The 16,549-nt window shown below is 45.8% G+C and overlaps 1 protein-coding gene across 1 annotated transcript in view; it reads right to left on the bottom strand.

Annotated features, from left to right (window-relative positions):
- Positions 1–4,468: 4,468 nt before the first annotated feature.
- LOC147709681 (uncharacterized) overlaps positions 4,469–16,549 on the bottom strand; it is a 48,924-nt gene continuing 36,843 nt past the window's right edge. The window contains exons 4-5 of the mRNA XM_086926068.1: positions 15,195–15,351; positions 4,469–4,571 (exon numbers count right to left, since the gene is read on the bottom strand). Coding sequence (XP_086782194.1) covers positions 4,469–4,571; positions 15,195–15,351 — 260 coding nt within the window. The remainder of the gene's footprint in view (positions 4,572–15,194; positions 15,352–16,549) is intronic.

The following is a 16,549-nucleotide window of genomic DNA, read 5'->3' on the forward strand; positions in this document are numbered from 1 at the left end:
AACATAACATATAGCTCTTGTTCGTAGAAGGGAAGCTTATGTCTGTAAGGAGAAAAATTGTGCGTGTTGAAAAGCAAGCATTCATCAGTTGTGCCAAAAGGTGAATGAATGAATGAATGTTGGATTTATAGAGCGTGTGGTTACCCTGGGGCGTTCCAGCGCTGTAACACTGGGGAACCTGTCCTGGCTTTCCCTGTGAGATGGTCCCTTTTACTGGGCAGCCCGAAGGTGCAGCCAGGCATCCCCGGCGGTGATGGGACCGGAGTGGAGATTAAGCAAGCTATTGCCCAGAGTTGCAGCGTGGGACCCCATGGTTAGAGTGGCACGAGGCGAGATTTTATCGGGCCCGCTGACATTGGTCCTGCACCCGGCCACGTCGGGAATTGAACCCTGGTCCCAGGCTAACCTCTGCCTCCGGGTCTGCCACCTCTAACCGTTGAGCCATAGCTTCTTATTATGGTTAAGCATTAAAAAAAAAACACCCTCCCCTTCCGAAAGGGGAATTTTTAGTCTAGACTAGAGAGTCACAAATAATTAAGTTTGTTCATGTAGTAAGTAACATATTTTTTCATTCCAAGCCAAAATAGGGAGTGGTGTATGGCATTTAAAAATGTCACATGTATTTTCTATGCGTAACACCATCGGCACAGCTACCACCAGTGCCGGAGCCAAAGCGGTGGCGGTCACTCCAGGGGCAGATGCGGTGCCAGCAGGAACTGCTGTGGGAGATGTCACGGTGGTGGGGGACAGTGGTAAGCTATTATATTATTCCTTCTTTATTAGGATAGCAGAGTAGGCTCGCTGCAGGCGTGTAGTATATGTTGTACAGTAACAGTAAGTACACTTTACTGGTAAAAAGACTTACAAATTTAGAACTAAGTTTTTGTCAACCAGGTAGAACTTAGAACTGAAGACAGTCACCCTTGACTTCGCATTAGAAATATCATTAGCAACAGGAGTTGACGAGTAACCAATGGCCTCCTCTAAATTTGACTTCAACTCAGCTGTGGAAGTTTTATCGAGAACCCAAGTCAGATCAGAGATGAACTTGATGGATGGGATGAACGAAAAGGGAAAGAAGGGTGTAAGGAAGGACGAGCGAGTTAAATTAATGACTAGCAAAGAATGATTTTTGAATGCAGGCACAGTTGGCTGGGAATCTGATGCATGGCCCGTTGAAGGCTGACGCAAGGATGGGTGGAAGGAGAAAGAAAACAGGACTGCCTGGGCGGGTGAAACAGAAAATGTATATGTGAGCAATATATCCTTTGGTGCAAATTTAAATTCAAGTCAAGCACAGATGCATGGCTGGCGGATTTCAAAAAACAAATAAAAAGGGTGTTTTTTGGTGAGAAAAAGTAAGGGTTGTCCATTAAAAAGAATGATTGACATTTACTTTGAATGGATGGATGCCTGGATGGTATCTTCCTCATAGATAGCATAGATGTATGTAGAGTAGACAGAGTAGACGGTCACTGGATGAAGACTAAGAGTGTTACTTTGAAGAGCATGTAACACAGAGTAGCAAAGCTGAGGAAAGTAGAAGTTGTAATTCTTCAGAATACTCCCTTGACTAACAGTAGTTTTCAAGGACAGCATATACTGTGTATCTATTGTATAGTTCACATTATCAAGTCAAGTCACAACGCAGTGCCTTCCTCCGGCGATTACGGGACCACTCACTACCTCTGTTAATAATTTTTTTTCAACTCTGTCATTCATGTGTGGCCTATCGGTGTTCACTCAATCAATAAAAACAAAGCATGTAAAGTCATCCCTTATATAAGCAAATATCCTGTGAAGGGATAGATGATCATATTATCTTCTTCATTTGCCATCTGTAGTAGTCAGGGGCAGCGCAGGGTGAAAGTTAAATTAACCCCTTGGCTGCTGGCCCGTTTCCGCCGCTGTGCGGTAAACAAATGAACAGGGGCGGGCCATGACGAACCCCAGCCGTCATCAGCACACGAGCACCGTAGTGCATGACGGCTGGGGTTCGTCATCAGCATGCAAAGGGTTAATTGAGCAGTAGCCCTTGTAACAGAGTATGGCCAGTGCCACCCGTAATAGAAAAGTAAGAGCTTGACCAGCTGCATGTACTGGACTGGTAACAGTAACGCAAGTCTGCCTCATCATGGCTTGCGTCTGTTTTTCTTGGGTGCAAGCTGACTGCGCTGGCATTATGCCGACTTCCACAAGTTTATGTACTAATTTCGCTAAACAAGAGAGAAGAAGACTGGTGTACTGTCTGAATCTAATGTAGTGAGTCCATAATAGTGCTAGTAGAATTCCTGAAACTCCCACTAATGTTAGAGCAAAGGCCGACGAAGTTGGAGGTTCGAAAGATACATGCCACACAAATGTTATGTACCGTGCTTGCAAGTTGCTAGTGCTACTATGAGACACAATTATCTGTTGATTTATTTTGTGTTTATCTTAAATTGGACTTGGTTACTGTATTTTTATTTTTATTTACCTAGATACTCCTTCTAAACTATCTCGGAAAGAGTTGGCTATCCGGGCCAGGTGCCAGAAGCTGGAGGCAATTGTCACCGAATATCGGCGGCTGGTGGCCCAGGAGGAGGAGGAATCGCAACAGTCGACATCGACAACAGCTGCATCCTCCTCCGCTGCCCCTGGGTCATACGGTCAGCGCAATCCTCCAGCGGTACGGCGCCATGGTCTGGCAGCCACCCACCGCCACCGAGCAGCGACAACAACAGCTGCCCCCCACAGTGCCTGCAAGGCAAGGATGCACTGTTTGTCCTTGCGAGTGGCCTACCTTGAGAAGCAGGTGGCCCAACTGTCGAGTCAGAAAACCCCGCTCAAGGCCCTCCATCAAGAGCTCCGCGACCACCTGGCCACAGGACACCGCCGGCGGAAGTAGATCATGGAGAGAGATTGTCCCTTGCCCTTTTTTTAAAGACTTTTGGGGGGTGGGAATTGGGCGTTTGGGTTTTTGGACTTTTGATTTCATGGACATTGGTTGGGGTTTGGATCTTGCGGGATAGTTTATTTTTGTTAGGGACAAAATAATTATTTATTTTCTACTTAAACATAGCATATGCGTTTTATGTTTTGTGGGGGAGGCAGGGTGGGGTTAACTCAACTGTACGTTTGTTTTCCTGAAACTTAACTGGCTGCTTGATTGTAATTGTCTAAGTAATCGTCCACATTTCTACAAAAGTGCCACTGACAAAGTTAGTGAATTCAATTGTCCTACTACTTTACTAGTACTACTGCCAGTCTCTCCTCTCCTCCTACTCCATTATTCATTCTCCCACAAAATGCTTATCTTACCTGTCATTAGTGTTTGAGAATTGGGCTAGGCACAGGACTGGCTGCATGGCAAATGGCGATTAAGGTTGGCAATGGAATCCTGGACGGATGAAATGGCCTTGTTGTGGTGGTAGTAGTAGTGGTACACACTGCCAGTAGCAGCATATGAAAAAAAGGAAATGAGACATTGAGTGGCCTAAGAGGATCGTTAGAACAGGACGATGGTACAGTACACAAGAACAGTGCCATTAATTAAATTGTAGGCTAAGCTATGCTAAAGTATTCAATCAAAAGTTTAGTTAACTAGTAGTTGCTTGGATTATGGCTACTACAAGAACTAGTACTGAAGGACACAACAGTGTAAACTTTAGTCACATGTAGGAGGACGTTGTTGTTGATGAATCCACTCGATGGCGGACATGAAATTCTGAAATGATTTGCAAATACTCATGGGTGTGTGTCAAGCATAATAGGAATATATCCTAGGATTCCTTCACCTGCCTTTAAATCGATTTTCTGTTGCTTTGACCTTATCCTCCCCAGCAAGCATGTGGAATTATTGCTGTCATTTACGCAAACATCTCAATGAAAACCACACAGCCCGGGGGAAGAGGGTTAGGGTTTGAAAAATGGATGGAATGGAGGTTTTTGGGAAAGTTCTTTGGAGAGAGAAAAAGAAAACACAGCATGGAGACACAACATAAGAAGAAAAACAAATCTACAATACGACCATATCCATAAATCTTTTAAGGGACTTAAAGGAAGTGCATGCATGAAGTTTTTGCTAAGTGGATGGTTAGGTTAATGAAAAGTAGTACTACTTATACTGCAACTTACTAACAAGTACTACACAATTAGACAGTACAGGGCTGCAAGAATTACGCAATTTCACTTGCATATCTGTCCTCGGAGAGAATAAACACTTAGTAGTACATTACACTAGTTTTACAAATAGCAAAGAAACTTATCAAATAGCTGTAGGGATGAATTTGAAGCAGAGAGCAAGCCCACCGAGTCGCATACTCATAGAAGTTCACAAGCAACAATAACATTATTTAAAAGATAAGGACAAGTGAAGTGGATACTGTAACTGTATGTTGTAGTTGTTCTGGTCAAATTGGGAAGTTGCATGCATCCAGATATTCCTCTTATTCGCGGTACTCCTCCATTCCATCGGGTGCTCCGTCGATCAATCTTGGTGACCACACTGTCCAATGCCTGCCTGGCGAATGCGGAATTGAGGATTGCTATGGTGAGTAATGTGTTTCCCATCGCACAGGTTAAGTGCCGGCCTGTAATTGTCAATGGAAAAACAGAAAGCAAAGGCATATTAAGACACCCCGGAGGAAAAATATAAGGTACAGTGTGTAGTTCAAAAATAACACTTTCAGAGGCAACAGTATTACATACATGCATCATTTCTAAAGAGCCTAAACTGAGTCTCTGTTTCTAGGATATGATTTAGCACACAGCAGGCCAGGGCCATGCAGACTGTCAAGGCAGGCACCAATGAGTGAACCAACCTCCATGTAGCATACCTCTAGACACAGACTAGACAGACATGTAGTTCTGCTGTGGTTGTTGTTGACTTGTTTACCTATTTGCCTCTCATGAAAGGGACATAGTTCTTCCGTAAACCGACAATGATGATCCTTCCATCCCAGTGAGTGACTGTAAAGATATTATGTAAATGTGATCATCAAGACTCATCATCATGGTATTGGCAAACTCAATGTTGTTCATGCAGTCACAGTCTACACATTGTGAGTCCAAGGACATTTTCCATATGAAAAAATACAACGTAGTTGCCCCTGAAGTAGAAGTACAATTTGCATTAAACAAGCTAAAAACAGAGTAGACTTGAGGTACATTTAGTGTGTAAAAGATTAAATATTAACAGAAAACATAGGATTCATTTCATGCACATTAAACACACAGCAATTGCTTTAAACAGAGCCAGACAGCCAGTGTTGTCCAGTGCATGCCATCTTACCATTCATTCATACATTACCTGTTCCTCTTTTTGTCAGTATCTGAAGGGCCACAATGCAGCCTCTCGTGTGTCAATTTCAGAAGTAACAGTCAGCATAGTCAGTAATTCCCGTCCCACTTCTTTTGAGGGGACTCGTCTACAAAGCAACAGTTTCTTTATTCTGCGTAATCCAGCCATCTGCCTTAAGGGAAATGAATAGGGGGTGTCTGGAGGAGGACGATAGAGGAGCATGACTGAGTTGTGTGAACTTGTGAACTTCAGGAATGCAGACAGCGGCTCTTTCAATAAGGAACTAAGACGAAGAAAGTGTATCTGATGGATTTGTTGTGATTAGTGTTTTGTTGTGGTAAAAGTTGCAAAACAAAGAAAGACACACAGGAATAAAAGTGAATAAAAGACGAAAAAAAAGAAAGTCTGCATTTCAGGCCTAGGTGTCAGGGAAGTAGAGCTTGTCCTCAAACTCTGTGAATTGAAACGGGAGTAGGTCAGCTAACAGAGAAGAACTTCCATCACCTAAGTCGGTGTCCTCTTCTTCCTGTGTGGATTCATGTATTTTCTAATCTGGTGGTATGAAGTGCTGATTCATCTTGATCACTGTTAACCTCTCCACATTTTTGGGCGAGAGGCGGTCCTTTTTGAAGTTACAATGGCACCAGCAGCACTGAAAACACGTTCAGAAGACACACTTGCAAGTGGGCAAGGCAAATAATTTAGAGCCAGCTTGGTGATCAGTGGCCATTGACCCCTTTTCCCATACTAATACAGCAATAGGTTATGATCAATGAAGACCTCTGTTGGGTCATCCAGATAGTCCTGCACCATCCACTCAAGGTCATGCAAGGGTGCTCCACTTTGCGTACCATCTGTGGTGTTTGCATCAACACTGGAACAAGCAAACCCTTGATGAGTTATCCAATCCGCTTCCAACAATATTATGGCTGATGATGATGATACAGTTGCTGGTGTCAGTAACGGCTCTGAGGGAAAGTGACTGCCTTCGGCCACAGAAGTGGACCTTGATGCCGGATGGCCTGCTGATTCAGTAGTACTTGTGGTGGTTCCATCAAATTCCTGCTGCTCTTTTTCGAACCGAGTGGCTGATAGAGCTAGCCAATGTTTGTACTTTGAAATGTCTGCTTCATTAAAGGGAATGAATGTATTGCTGGACAGTGCCTTTTTGTACAGTGGATCCAGAATAGTGGCACAATTGTAATGCTGTTCACAATGTATTCCTTTAAGCTTTGCATTGTTAAGTAGGCGGGTTAATAAGCTCTCCGCCAACTGATATGCATCTTGCTTATCAGCATCATCTTGGAACGTTGAAGACATCACCTTCAGTTGGTGCTCTACCATGCGCAACAATGGGATAGCTTTGCCCAAAGTACAGTCCTACCTGCTGACTTCACGCGTGAAGACCTCAAAAGGACGAAGCATGTCTGTCAGGATTTTAACTAGGTCCCATTCCTCCACCTCTAGCCTCATGTCTTTCATAGAAGCACCCAGTGCGTTAAAGACATACTCATTGATTACCGAACACTGCTCAAACAGATGCTCAAGCATGTAGAAGGTTAAGTTCCAACGTGTTGCCACCTCCTGGATGAGTCCTCTGACTGGCACTCTATGGACATCGTGAATGATTCTCAGCTGCTTCCAGGCCTTAAAAGAATGGCTGAAATGTGTACTGATTCTTCGGCAGGTGGTCAGTAACTTGCTGACTGTGTTTTCTTTTTTCAAGAAATCTTGAACAACAATGTTAATACTGTGCGCCAAACACAGCACTCTGAAATAGCCACCATCAGACATGGCACTAACTACATTACTGCCATTATCTGTGGAAAGATAACCAATCATGTGTTTTCTTGGATGCCGCTATTCAAAGACCTTACTGTTAAACTCCTCCAAAATGTTTACTGCAGTAGGAAATTTCTCCTTGGCGAACATGGCTACTGTTGCATGTTTCTGAGTAGCTTGCAAAATTGTGGCACTGTGACCACCTGCAGCTATCTTGTCTCTAACCCCCGCAAAAGAGACCCAGTGTGCAGTGATGCACATGTAATCAACGGCTTGGCCACTGGTCCACATGTCTGTTGTCAGGTGGATAGTGTGAACAGCACTCTTCTGCAAAGTTGCCCTAATCACCTCCAGCACATCTTGATGTAGTGCTGGAACCGCAACTCTGGCAAAATAGGACCGGCTAGGAACCTTCCATTTAGGGCAGACTGTTACCACAAATTCTAGAAAACCCACACCTTCCACGAAAGAAAAAGGGAGAAGGTCCAGTGCTAACATTTTAGCCAGCATTGCATTATAAAAAGCTGCCGTTGGGTAGTTGCGTTCCAATGGCGCCTCCGACCAAAACATGCTTTTAATGGTGGTCTGGACTATTTTCATATGTGATATGGATGCAGACCTCTTCAACTCAGTTAGGCTCATTGATGTACTTTTTCGCATTGGTTTCTCTACCAGACTACTGTGCCACCTAGATGTTGCTGGGGTAGAGGAGGGTGTGGGCGCTACCACTGCAGTGCTGCTGCCAGAGGTACTGTGTGTACCAGAAAAAAAATCTCTTTGTTGTTCACCTCCCCCCTGCACGATGAGCTCCTCCTCGTCATCAGATGCAATATCAATGTCTACATTTGGATTTGTACTTTTGGCTTTCTAGATGTTACTAAGGTGCGCCTCCCACTGGATAATGTGATGTTTTTTTAGATGACCTCTCTGGCCTCCGGTACCATAGTTGGTACCAAGCTTACCCCGACTAACTACTTGTTTACAAATCAAACAAATGATTAGGTTTTCTGCTTTTTTGCTAATACTAAAGAAGTCCCAAACTGGGGAATGGAGATTTCTGGTGGTGGTGGAGGTGCTACTTTCAATGCCAGATGAAGTGGAGGATGGGCGTGGCTGAATTTGACTCTATTGTGCACTTACAGCACCACTACTTGAGGTAATGGAGGTCGAGCTGGATGGAGGTCCCTGCCGGCCCTTCTGACGAGAAAATATGGAAGCTGTAGGTCATGTTGGTGTAGTAGTTACCTGTGTTGGTGGTGGTACCACCGTGGTGCTACGTCACACACATCCTGTACAGCAGCAATTTTGGATAGGGTAAAAATATCTGTCTGCTGCATGCCCGCTGGGGCTGGAGTGACTACTTTGATGACTGGGTTGTCATCGTCAGACTGTTCATCAGCAGCAGACTACACCACTTCTGCTTCTTCTTCGTCATCACCCATAAGTGAAAGTCTTGCGGGAACCTTCCTTTTAGCTAGCTTTGTTGGCAAATGGTGTGCCTCCCTCTCAGACTGCATTGGTGGGTGCCAATCAAGATCTAGATCATCAGAAGAAAGGGGGCTTGAAGAGGAACTTGTACTAGCCCTCCTTGACCTTTTTCTTGCTGGGGATCTGGAAGACAATGGATCATAAGGAGGAGTGGCTTGCTCGGATGATACCTCCGCTTGAATCTCGATTTCCTGATGTGCCCCTACTTCTGGAGGAACAATCATTGTGGGCAGTTGTGCCTCCCCATGCGCCTCTACTTGCACCTCTACTTGCGCCTCTACTTGCACCTCTACTTGCACCACTCCTTGCGCCACTCCTTGCGCCACTCCTTGCGCCACTCCTTGCACCACTCCTTGCGCCTCTCCTTGCGCTACTTCTTGTGCCACTCCTTGCGCCTCTCCTAGTGCCACTCCTTACGCCTCTCCTAGTACAACTCCTTGCGCTTCCCCTTGCGCCTCCCCTTGCGGCTCTCCTTGCGCCACCTGTGGCTGTTGTTTGCGGCTGTGGTTGAACACTCGTCAGATGAGTTACACCCTGGATTGCTACTTTGCGATGAGTCAACGCCAACATCACCGGTCGATGGTAAAAGAGCAATTAAGGAGGCTGCCTCTACGGCACTCATGGACTTGGGCCTAAATTGGCGTGGTGGAACTGAGACCAATGAAGCGGAGGTGCTGCTCCCCGCTTGGTCCCCGACGGACATCGCTGCTGCAGGCGTAGTTTTTTTTCTCCCAAAAAAAGTGTCTGTCGGCACACCAGTCTCCTTGGTAAGTGGCGCCACGTGCTTCTTCTGCTCCTTCTTACTGGCAGTGGCACTGGCAACTTTCTCGGTAGAGGAGCTACGGCCTCCTTTCTTTGGGCCCATCTTCTTCAGATGTCAGAACAGCAGAACTCAGTTGCACAAGTTGCAGAGTTGTCTGTGGCCACCACACGTGACATCACGTGACGTTGTGCACACACCGCAGCAGGACTTCTTCCTGGCACTACAACAAGTGGTGATGATGAGGATGATTCCTGGTTGTCGATCTTTGTGCACCTAAAGCAAAGGAAGGCAGAGGAACATCAGTTAAATAAATGTTGCATATGTCGTGCTTCAAGTAATATTTGCAACTAGGCATTTATTATACAACACATCCAAAAACGGAAAGACACTAAATAAAAATGTCAATTCTAATCCAAAATGGTTGTTTAAATTAATAGAAGAGAGACCACACAGAGAGAGTTGTTTCATGCACCACTGAGTACCCCTGGGCATACTGGATGAAAGCAAGGCAGACCGGGTGCAGGTCTATGGCACAACAAAGCACACTGCCTGGCTTCAAAATGGCCCCTAGACCCCCACCCACATGGCCAGGCCCTGGACCAGGCCTCAAAGTTGCCCCCACCCACATGGCCAGGCCCTGAACCAGGCCCCAACAACACCCAAAAAATCGAAATACACACAAAAATCACCCCACTCCAATGGCATCCATGCCCTAAATGATGTTTAAAATCAAGAGAACACACCGAAAGACTTGGCACATGCACCACTGACTGCCCCTGGGCATAATGGATAAAAGCAAGGCAGAATGGGTGCAGTCCTATGGCACAAAGCACACTGCCTGGCTTCAAAATGGCCCCTAGACCCCAACCCAGATGGCCAGGCCCTGGACCAGGCTTCAAAATGGCCCCACCCACATGGCCAGGCCCTGGACCAGGCCCCAACAACACCCAAAAAATCGAAATAAACACAAAAATCACCCCAATCCAATGGCATCCATGCCCTAAATTATGTTTAAAATCAAGAGAACACACAGAAAGACTTGGCACATGCACCACTGACTGCCCCAGGGCATAATGGAGGAAAGCAAGGCAGACTGGGTGCAGGCCTTTGGCACAAAGCACACTGCCTGGCTTCAAAATGGCCCCTAGACCCCAACCCAGATGGCCAGGCCCTGGACCAGGCTTCAAAATGGCCCCACCCACATGGCCAGGCCCTGAACCAGGCCCCAACAACATCCAAAATATAGAAATACACACAAAAATCACCCCAATCCAATGGCATCCATGTCCTAAATGATGTTTAAAATCAAGAGAACACACAGAAAGGCTTGGCACATGCACCACTGACTGCCCCTGGGCATAATGGATGAAAGCAAAGCAGTCTTGGTGCAGGCCTATGACACAAAGCACACTGCCTGGCTTCAAAATGGCCCCTAGTCCCCCGCCCACATGGCCAGGCCCTAGACCAGGCCTCAAAATAGCCCCAACCCACATGGCGAGGCCCTGGACCAGGCCCCAACAACACCCAAAAAATCAAAATACACACAAAAATCACCCCAATCCAATGGCATCCATGCCCTAAATTATGTTTAAAATCAAGAGAACACACAGAAAGACTTGGCACATGCACCACTGACTGCCCCAGGGCATAATGGAGGAAAGCAAGGCAGACTGGGTGCAGGCCTTTGGCACAAAGCACACTGCCTGGCTTCAAAATGGCCCCTAGACCCCAACCCAGATGGCCAGGCCCTGGACCAGGCTTCAAAATGGCCCCACCCACATGGCCATGCCCTGAACCAGGCCCCAACAACATCCAAAATATAGAAATACACACAAAAATCACCCCAATCCAATGGCATCCATGTCCTAAATGATGTTTAAAATCAAGAGAACACACAGAAAGGCTTGGCACATGCACCACTGACTGCCCCTGGGCATAATGGATGAAAGCAAAGCAGTCTTGGTGCAGGCCTATGACACAAAGCACACTGCCTGGCTTCAAAATGTCCCCTAGACCCCCGCCCACATGGCCAGGCCCTAGACCAGGCCTCAAAATAGCCCCCACCCACATGGCGAGGCCCTGGACCAGGCCCCAACAACACCCAAAAAATCAAAATACACACAAAAATCACCCCAATCCAATGCCATCCATTCCCTAAATGATGTTTAAAATCAAGAGAACACACAGAAAGACTTGGCACATGCACCACTGACTGCTCCTGGGCATAACGGATGAAAGCAAGGCAGACTGGGTGCAGGCCTATTGCACAAAGCACACTGCCTGGCTTCAAAATGGCCCCTAGAGACCCCCACCCACATGGTCAGGCCCTGGACCAGGACTCAAAATGGCCTCCACCCACATGGTCAGGCCCTGGACCAGGCCCCAACAACACCCATACAATCAAAATACACACAAAAATCACCCCAATCCAATGCCATCCATGCCCTAAATGATGTTTAAATTCAAGAGACCCCACAGAAAGACATGGCCTATGCACCACTGACTACCCCTGGGCCTACTGGCTAGTGTGGCTTTAACACGCACCCCGAAATTACAAAATACATCCACATAGATATAATAACAGTGAGCTATTCAATTCCATGCCATAAATGATATTTAAGTTAAAAAAACTCATAGAAACAGTTGTATCGTGCACCCATGACTAACCCTGGGCCTACTTGATACTGTGGCTAGTGGCTACACACAATATATTTTATGAAAGTTGTGAAAAAGTTTATAAATTGTAGTTGCCGCATCCCCAAACAAACAACACCAACTTACTTGTAAAATCTCAAATCCAAAAGTGATCCAAACAAAAAGTCCTCAAATACAAATATCCAGAAGCAGCCAAAGAGTAATCCTTCCAGCTCCTGATCCAAATGAAAAGTGACCAGGACATGGACAAAGCATTGGGAGGAGCCTGCTGGACAGGAACTGGAAGTTGGAGACTCTGGGGCACTTCTTTGCTCCCCACCCCCCAAAAATGCACTCCTTGCTCAAAAAAGTGCAGCCAAATGTCAATCTGAGGAGTTATTCAGATACAAATCATCAATTTCAGAAGGTTTATGCTGCCAGCGATAGATTTCTTGTGCAGAATTGCAATTTTTGCTATTTCGGGAAAGCGAGCTGTTCATATCTCCCGCTGGATGTTAGCTGCATGGCGAATCTACGTGTTCGCAATTGTTTACTCTCGCGATGACCTTATGACGTATTCGCGTTCTGAAAGTCTCCCAGTGCAAGATGACGGGACGCTATGATGTACTCGCGGTCGAAACGTCTCACGCGATCATGCCATCACGTACTCGCGGTCTAAAATTCCAGCGCAATCACGCAGCAAGATCGAAAATGGCGCAGCGCACGCAAACCGGGAGGAAAACAACTCGACGAACTCAGAATCTTGGTAAGTCAACGCTCCGCGCGCGAGATTGCATTTTTGAAGCGCGACCAAGCAAAAAATCCCCCAACTTGCGAATTGCAAATTCTTTGACAATTGTGCGCGATTCGCGGACCGCTAATTGCCAAAAATTCGCAAATTCCACGAGCGGAACGGATTTTAAGCCCATACTTACCAGAAACCCAATTTCTAACAATCCCTTTGTCTGTGTTTCCATTCTCTTTTCAATCCATCTTCCTTCATTCTCTTCATCATTTCCTTCATCTAACTCCACTTCTTTCTCTCTCTCGTGTTATCTATGTATCCTTCTTTTTAGTCATTCATTCATTGTAGAATTCACCCATCCTCTCTCCATCCCTCTCTACATCTAGTCATTCTTCATTGAGAAATGCATCTCTGCATCCATTCATCAATTTTCCCATCCATCCTACCTCAATCCTGTTCGAAATCCTCCATCCATTTCTGCATTCATACATGTATCTCCCAATCAATCTTCTCTTCGTCCTTCCCTAAATCCATACATCCCTGTAATTCTTCCACTACTCCACAGCTGCATATTATATTCTGGCACAGAAGAATTTCTGAGCTTTTATTCGGAGAACAGAGTCTCTGACCTAGATACAGGAACTGTAAACATTGTTTATTTAAATGGTCACTTTATACTCAAGGCAGGGTGCCAGCCACAGATGTTATATGTTAGCCCCTGTCGCCAAACAGACTCGTACAAATCTGTAAACCCTACACACATCATCCCAACACTTGTCTCTAAAGCCTGTGCCCTCTACTGAGTGAGTCCACAAACCATACAAATAACGATACCACAATTTTGACACTGATCTAACAACTGAGCCCTTAAAACTCCTTACTAGCCCTATTCTCTACCAATGCCTGAAATCTAAAACTTCTATACTAAAACTACTCTCTACACAACCCTGAGCCCTACAATATCAATTTTCAGTACTCTTCTCCCTAAACACTAATTATTAAAATGGTGTGAAACCCCATCCTTACATCCTAAAAACTAATCAGTACAATTAGGCATATACCAATGACAGGCATGTTTTTGGGAGAGAGCACAAGCACTTTTGCACTGGTTAGAAGTGGTAAAGTGTAGAGAGTCCAAAGGGCAACAAAAATGAATTCAGGAAAAGAGTGGGGGGGTGAGGAGGCCAAATGTTTGGGGTAACCCTCCAGAGAGGTCCATTTCCAACAGGGATGATGGATAGAAAAGCCATCAAGGAGGATGGAATGAAGGGAAAAAAGATAGAAAGATGGAAAAAGGACAGTAGGATGAACAGAAGGAAAGAAATAATAACAAAAGACCATACAATCTCTGTAGAATAGGAAGGTGGAGTATTTTGGAAATACAAATTGGTTATTCTCAAAATTCACTTATATTGAAGCAGAGTCATTTTTACACGGGAGACAGCAAAAAAACAATTTTGCTTTAAAACATTGTGAGTCACCCACCTGAATAGGTTATGTTGGCATGTAGGAAAGGAAGAGGAGAAGGAAGGCATCTTAGACTTCCATCAGGGAGAGCAGTCTGCTGAATGACTGCCTGGCTCACTTGCTCAGAGCCATTTGCGATGTGGCTGAAAGTGGGGTCTGTGGACATTTTCTGGTTATTCCCTTGTGGCCACCTGTACCTCCTCTCTGAGCTTCTCCTGAGTCAACAGTGTTGTTGATGTCTTAATGGCCTGCAGCCAGTATGTGAAGATCAAATACTTGATGCAATCATTCAAGTCCACTTCCACTGCTGCATCCATAAACACAGTATCCTTCTGCACCCTACTCTGGCAGCTCATCCCATCCAATGTCAGGCTCACTACATCCTTTGCCACCCCACGTCAGTCTCATCCCAGGGTACTTCAGCCACCTATCCTCACCCTATGTTGTGATAGCCTCACCTCTCCATATGCCATTGCTTCCACTTCAGAGTCATGTCAGGCTACCCAACTCAATGTCAGCCTCAACACACCACCCACATTCAGTCCACCCCATGGTATGCTCATGCATTTCATGCTGCCCAACACCAAACTCATCCCACGCCAACCTAACCTCAACCTCCTCTAACCCCTGCTAGTCCTCACCCACTCTAACCTCATGTCACCCTGCTTAATTCCAATGCCACCCTACTTTAATCTGGTGTCACCCTCTTTAATCCCACATCTGTTTAGCCCACTTCATCCCACTCTAAACCCTCCTCACCCTCGCCCACTCTAGTCCCACGCCACTGTACTCTAATCCCACACCACTCTCCCTAATCCACATCACCATCCCCTCCAACCTCCTTCAGCCTTACTTATCTTTTCATTTCCTGTTCCTAGACAATATGTTCTTTGCCACATGTAGGCTTGCACACCGGCTCAAATGTGAATTCATAGGTTTCTGCTGTTTTTGTTGTTGATTTAAGGTGTAGGAAGTGGTTTACAAAACTTCAAGCACAAACAGAATGAAATGAATGAATGGAGAAGGTAACTTGCCTGGCAGAGCCTCCCATACATATCCTTTGACACATGAAGGAGCAACACTTCTCGTCAGCAGCACAGCTTGAGTCACTGCCACACCAGTCTTGTTGGTGCTCTGGAAAGCATACAAAGGGAATAATAGTGTCCGGGCAGACTCCGGCATGGACTGTATCTAGAGGAAAGAGGAAGAGGATAAAACGTGAGCACTGTGTGCCTCATGCAATGCCAAGTAAAACCAATACCAGACTCAGAGCTCACTAGCTTCACTGTCCCTTTTCCCTCCCCTTCATTTCCCTCCGGCTCTTTTCTTTCTGACTCTTCCGCCCTGCTTCTCGGCCTCTTTCCTCACTGTCTTACTCCTCTTTGCCAGTTCTCCCCATCTCTGCTCTTTACCTACCCTCTCCCTTTTGTTTCCTTGTTTCCCTCTCCTCTTGTCGCTGTCTTTCTGCCGCCCCTCTCTCTGTCTCTTTTTTCCATGCTTCTCTATTCCTCTACTCACGCTACCTATTTTTCTGCAGCATTTGTTCCTCCTTCACTCTTCCTCTGTTCGGTCATGCTTTACTCTCAACATCCGTTCTTGGTTTTCTATCTATATCCGTTCCCTCTGTCCATCATCTCTTTATCTCGCCTCTCTGCAACCATTTCCTCTCTCTGCCTTTACATGCTAATACCCCATGGATCTGGGCAACACATCTACAAATGAGGTAGCAGGTAACCCCATGTGAGCATTCCCAACTACAAGCACATCAGTGAGAAAGTGTCATGACTTGAGAGAAAACCTACAATTGTCAGGTAAAAACACCCCCTGCAAAAAAAGAAGCAAATTACCAGGAAAAGCTAGTAACAAAGGAAAACATAAAGGAGCATACAAACAATAACAATGCAATAAAAAAAATGAAATCCAATGAACCACCAAGGCTGATTAATGCTGCCCTCCAAACACTCAGAGACACTTGCAAGCACTACCCATGGATGAGTGCTGACCAGTCCTTTCACACAGCTGCCCCAGATGCCAGTGAGTCCTTCTTCAGGAGCAGCACCACAGAAGGGCAGGAGCAACCCGGACAATGAAGTCTAAGGAACAGATGCAAGGACAAGAATACACCCACCTACTGTGGCACAGTCACATCTCCTGGACATGGACAGCATAGAGCACCTTCTGTCTGTTCCTGCAGATGACCTGGAGACACACACTGGGACAGAGACTGTCGTTCCCCCAATAATCAATTTACTGTCAGTGCTGCATTCTTTGGCAATTAACTCCAGCCTGCAGACAGTAGTCTGGGGTACAGGCTGGCTCAGCTACTGTGTTTAAACAATCCACCAAGTCACATCCCCCCGCCGGATACAGACAATCACTAGATCACACT

Source organism: Lissotriton vulgaris, chromosome 6 (genome assembly GCF_964263255.1).
Source record: "Lissotriton vulgaris chromosome 6, aLisVul1.2, whole genome shotgun sequence".
NCBI lineage: Eukaryota > Metazoa > Chordata > Amphibia > Caudata > Salamandridae > Lissotriton > Lissotriton vulgaris.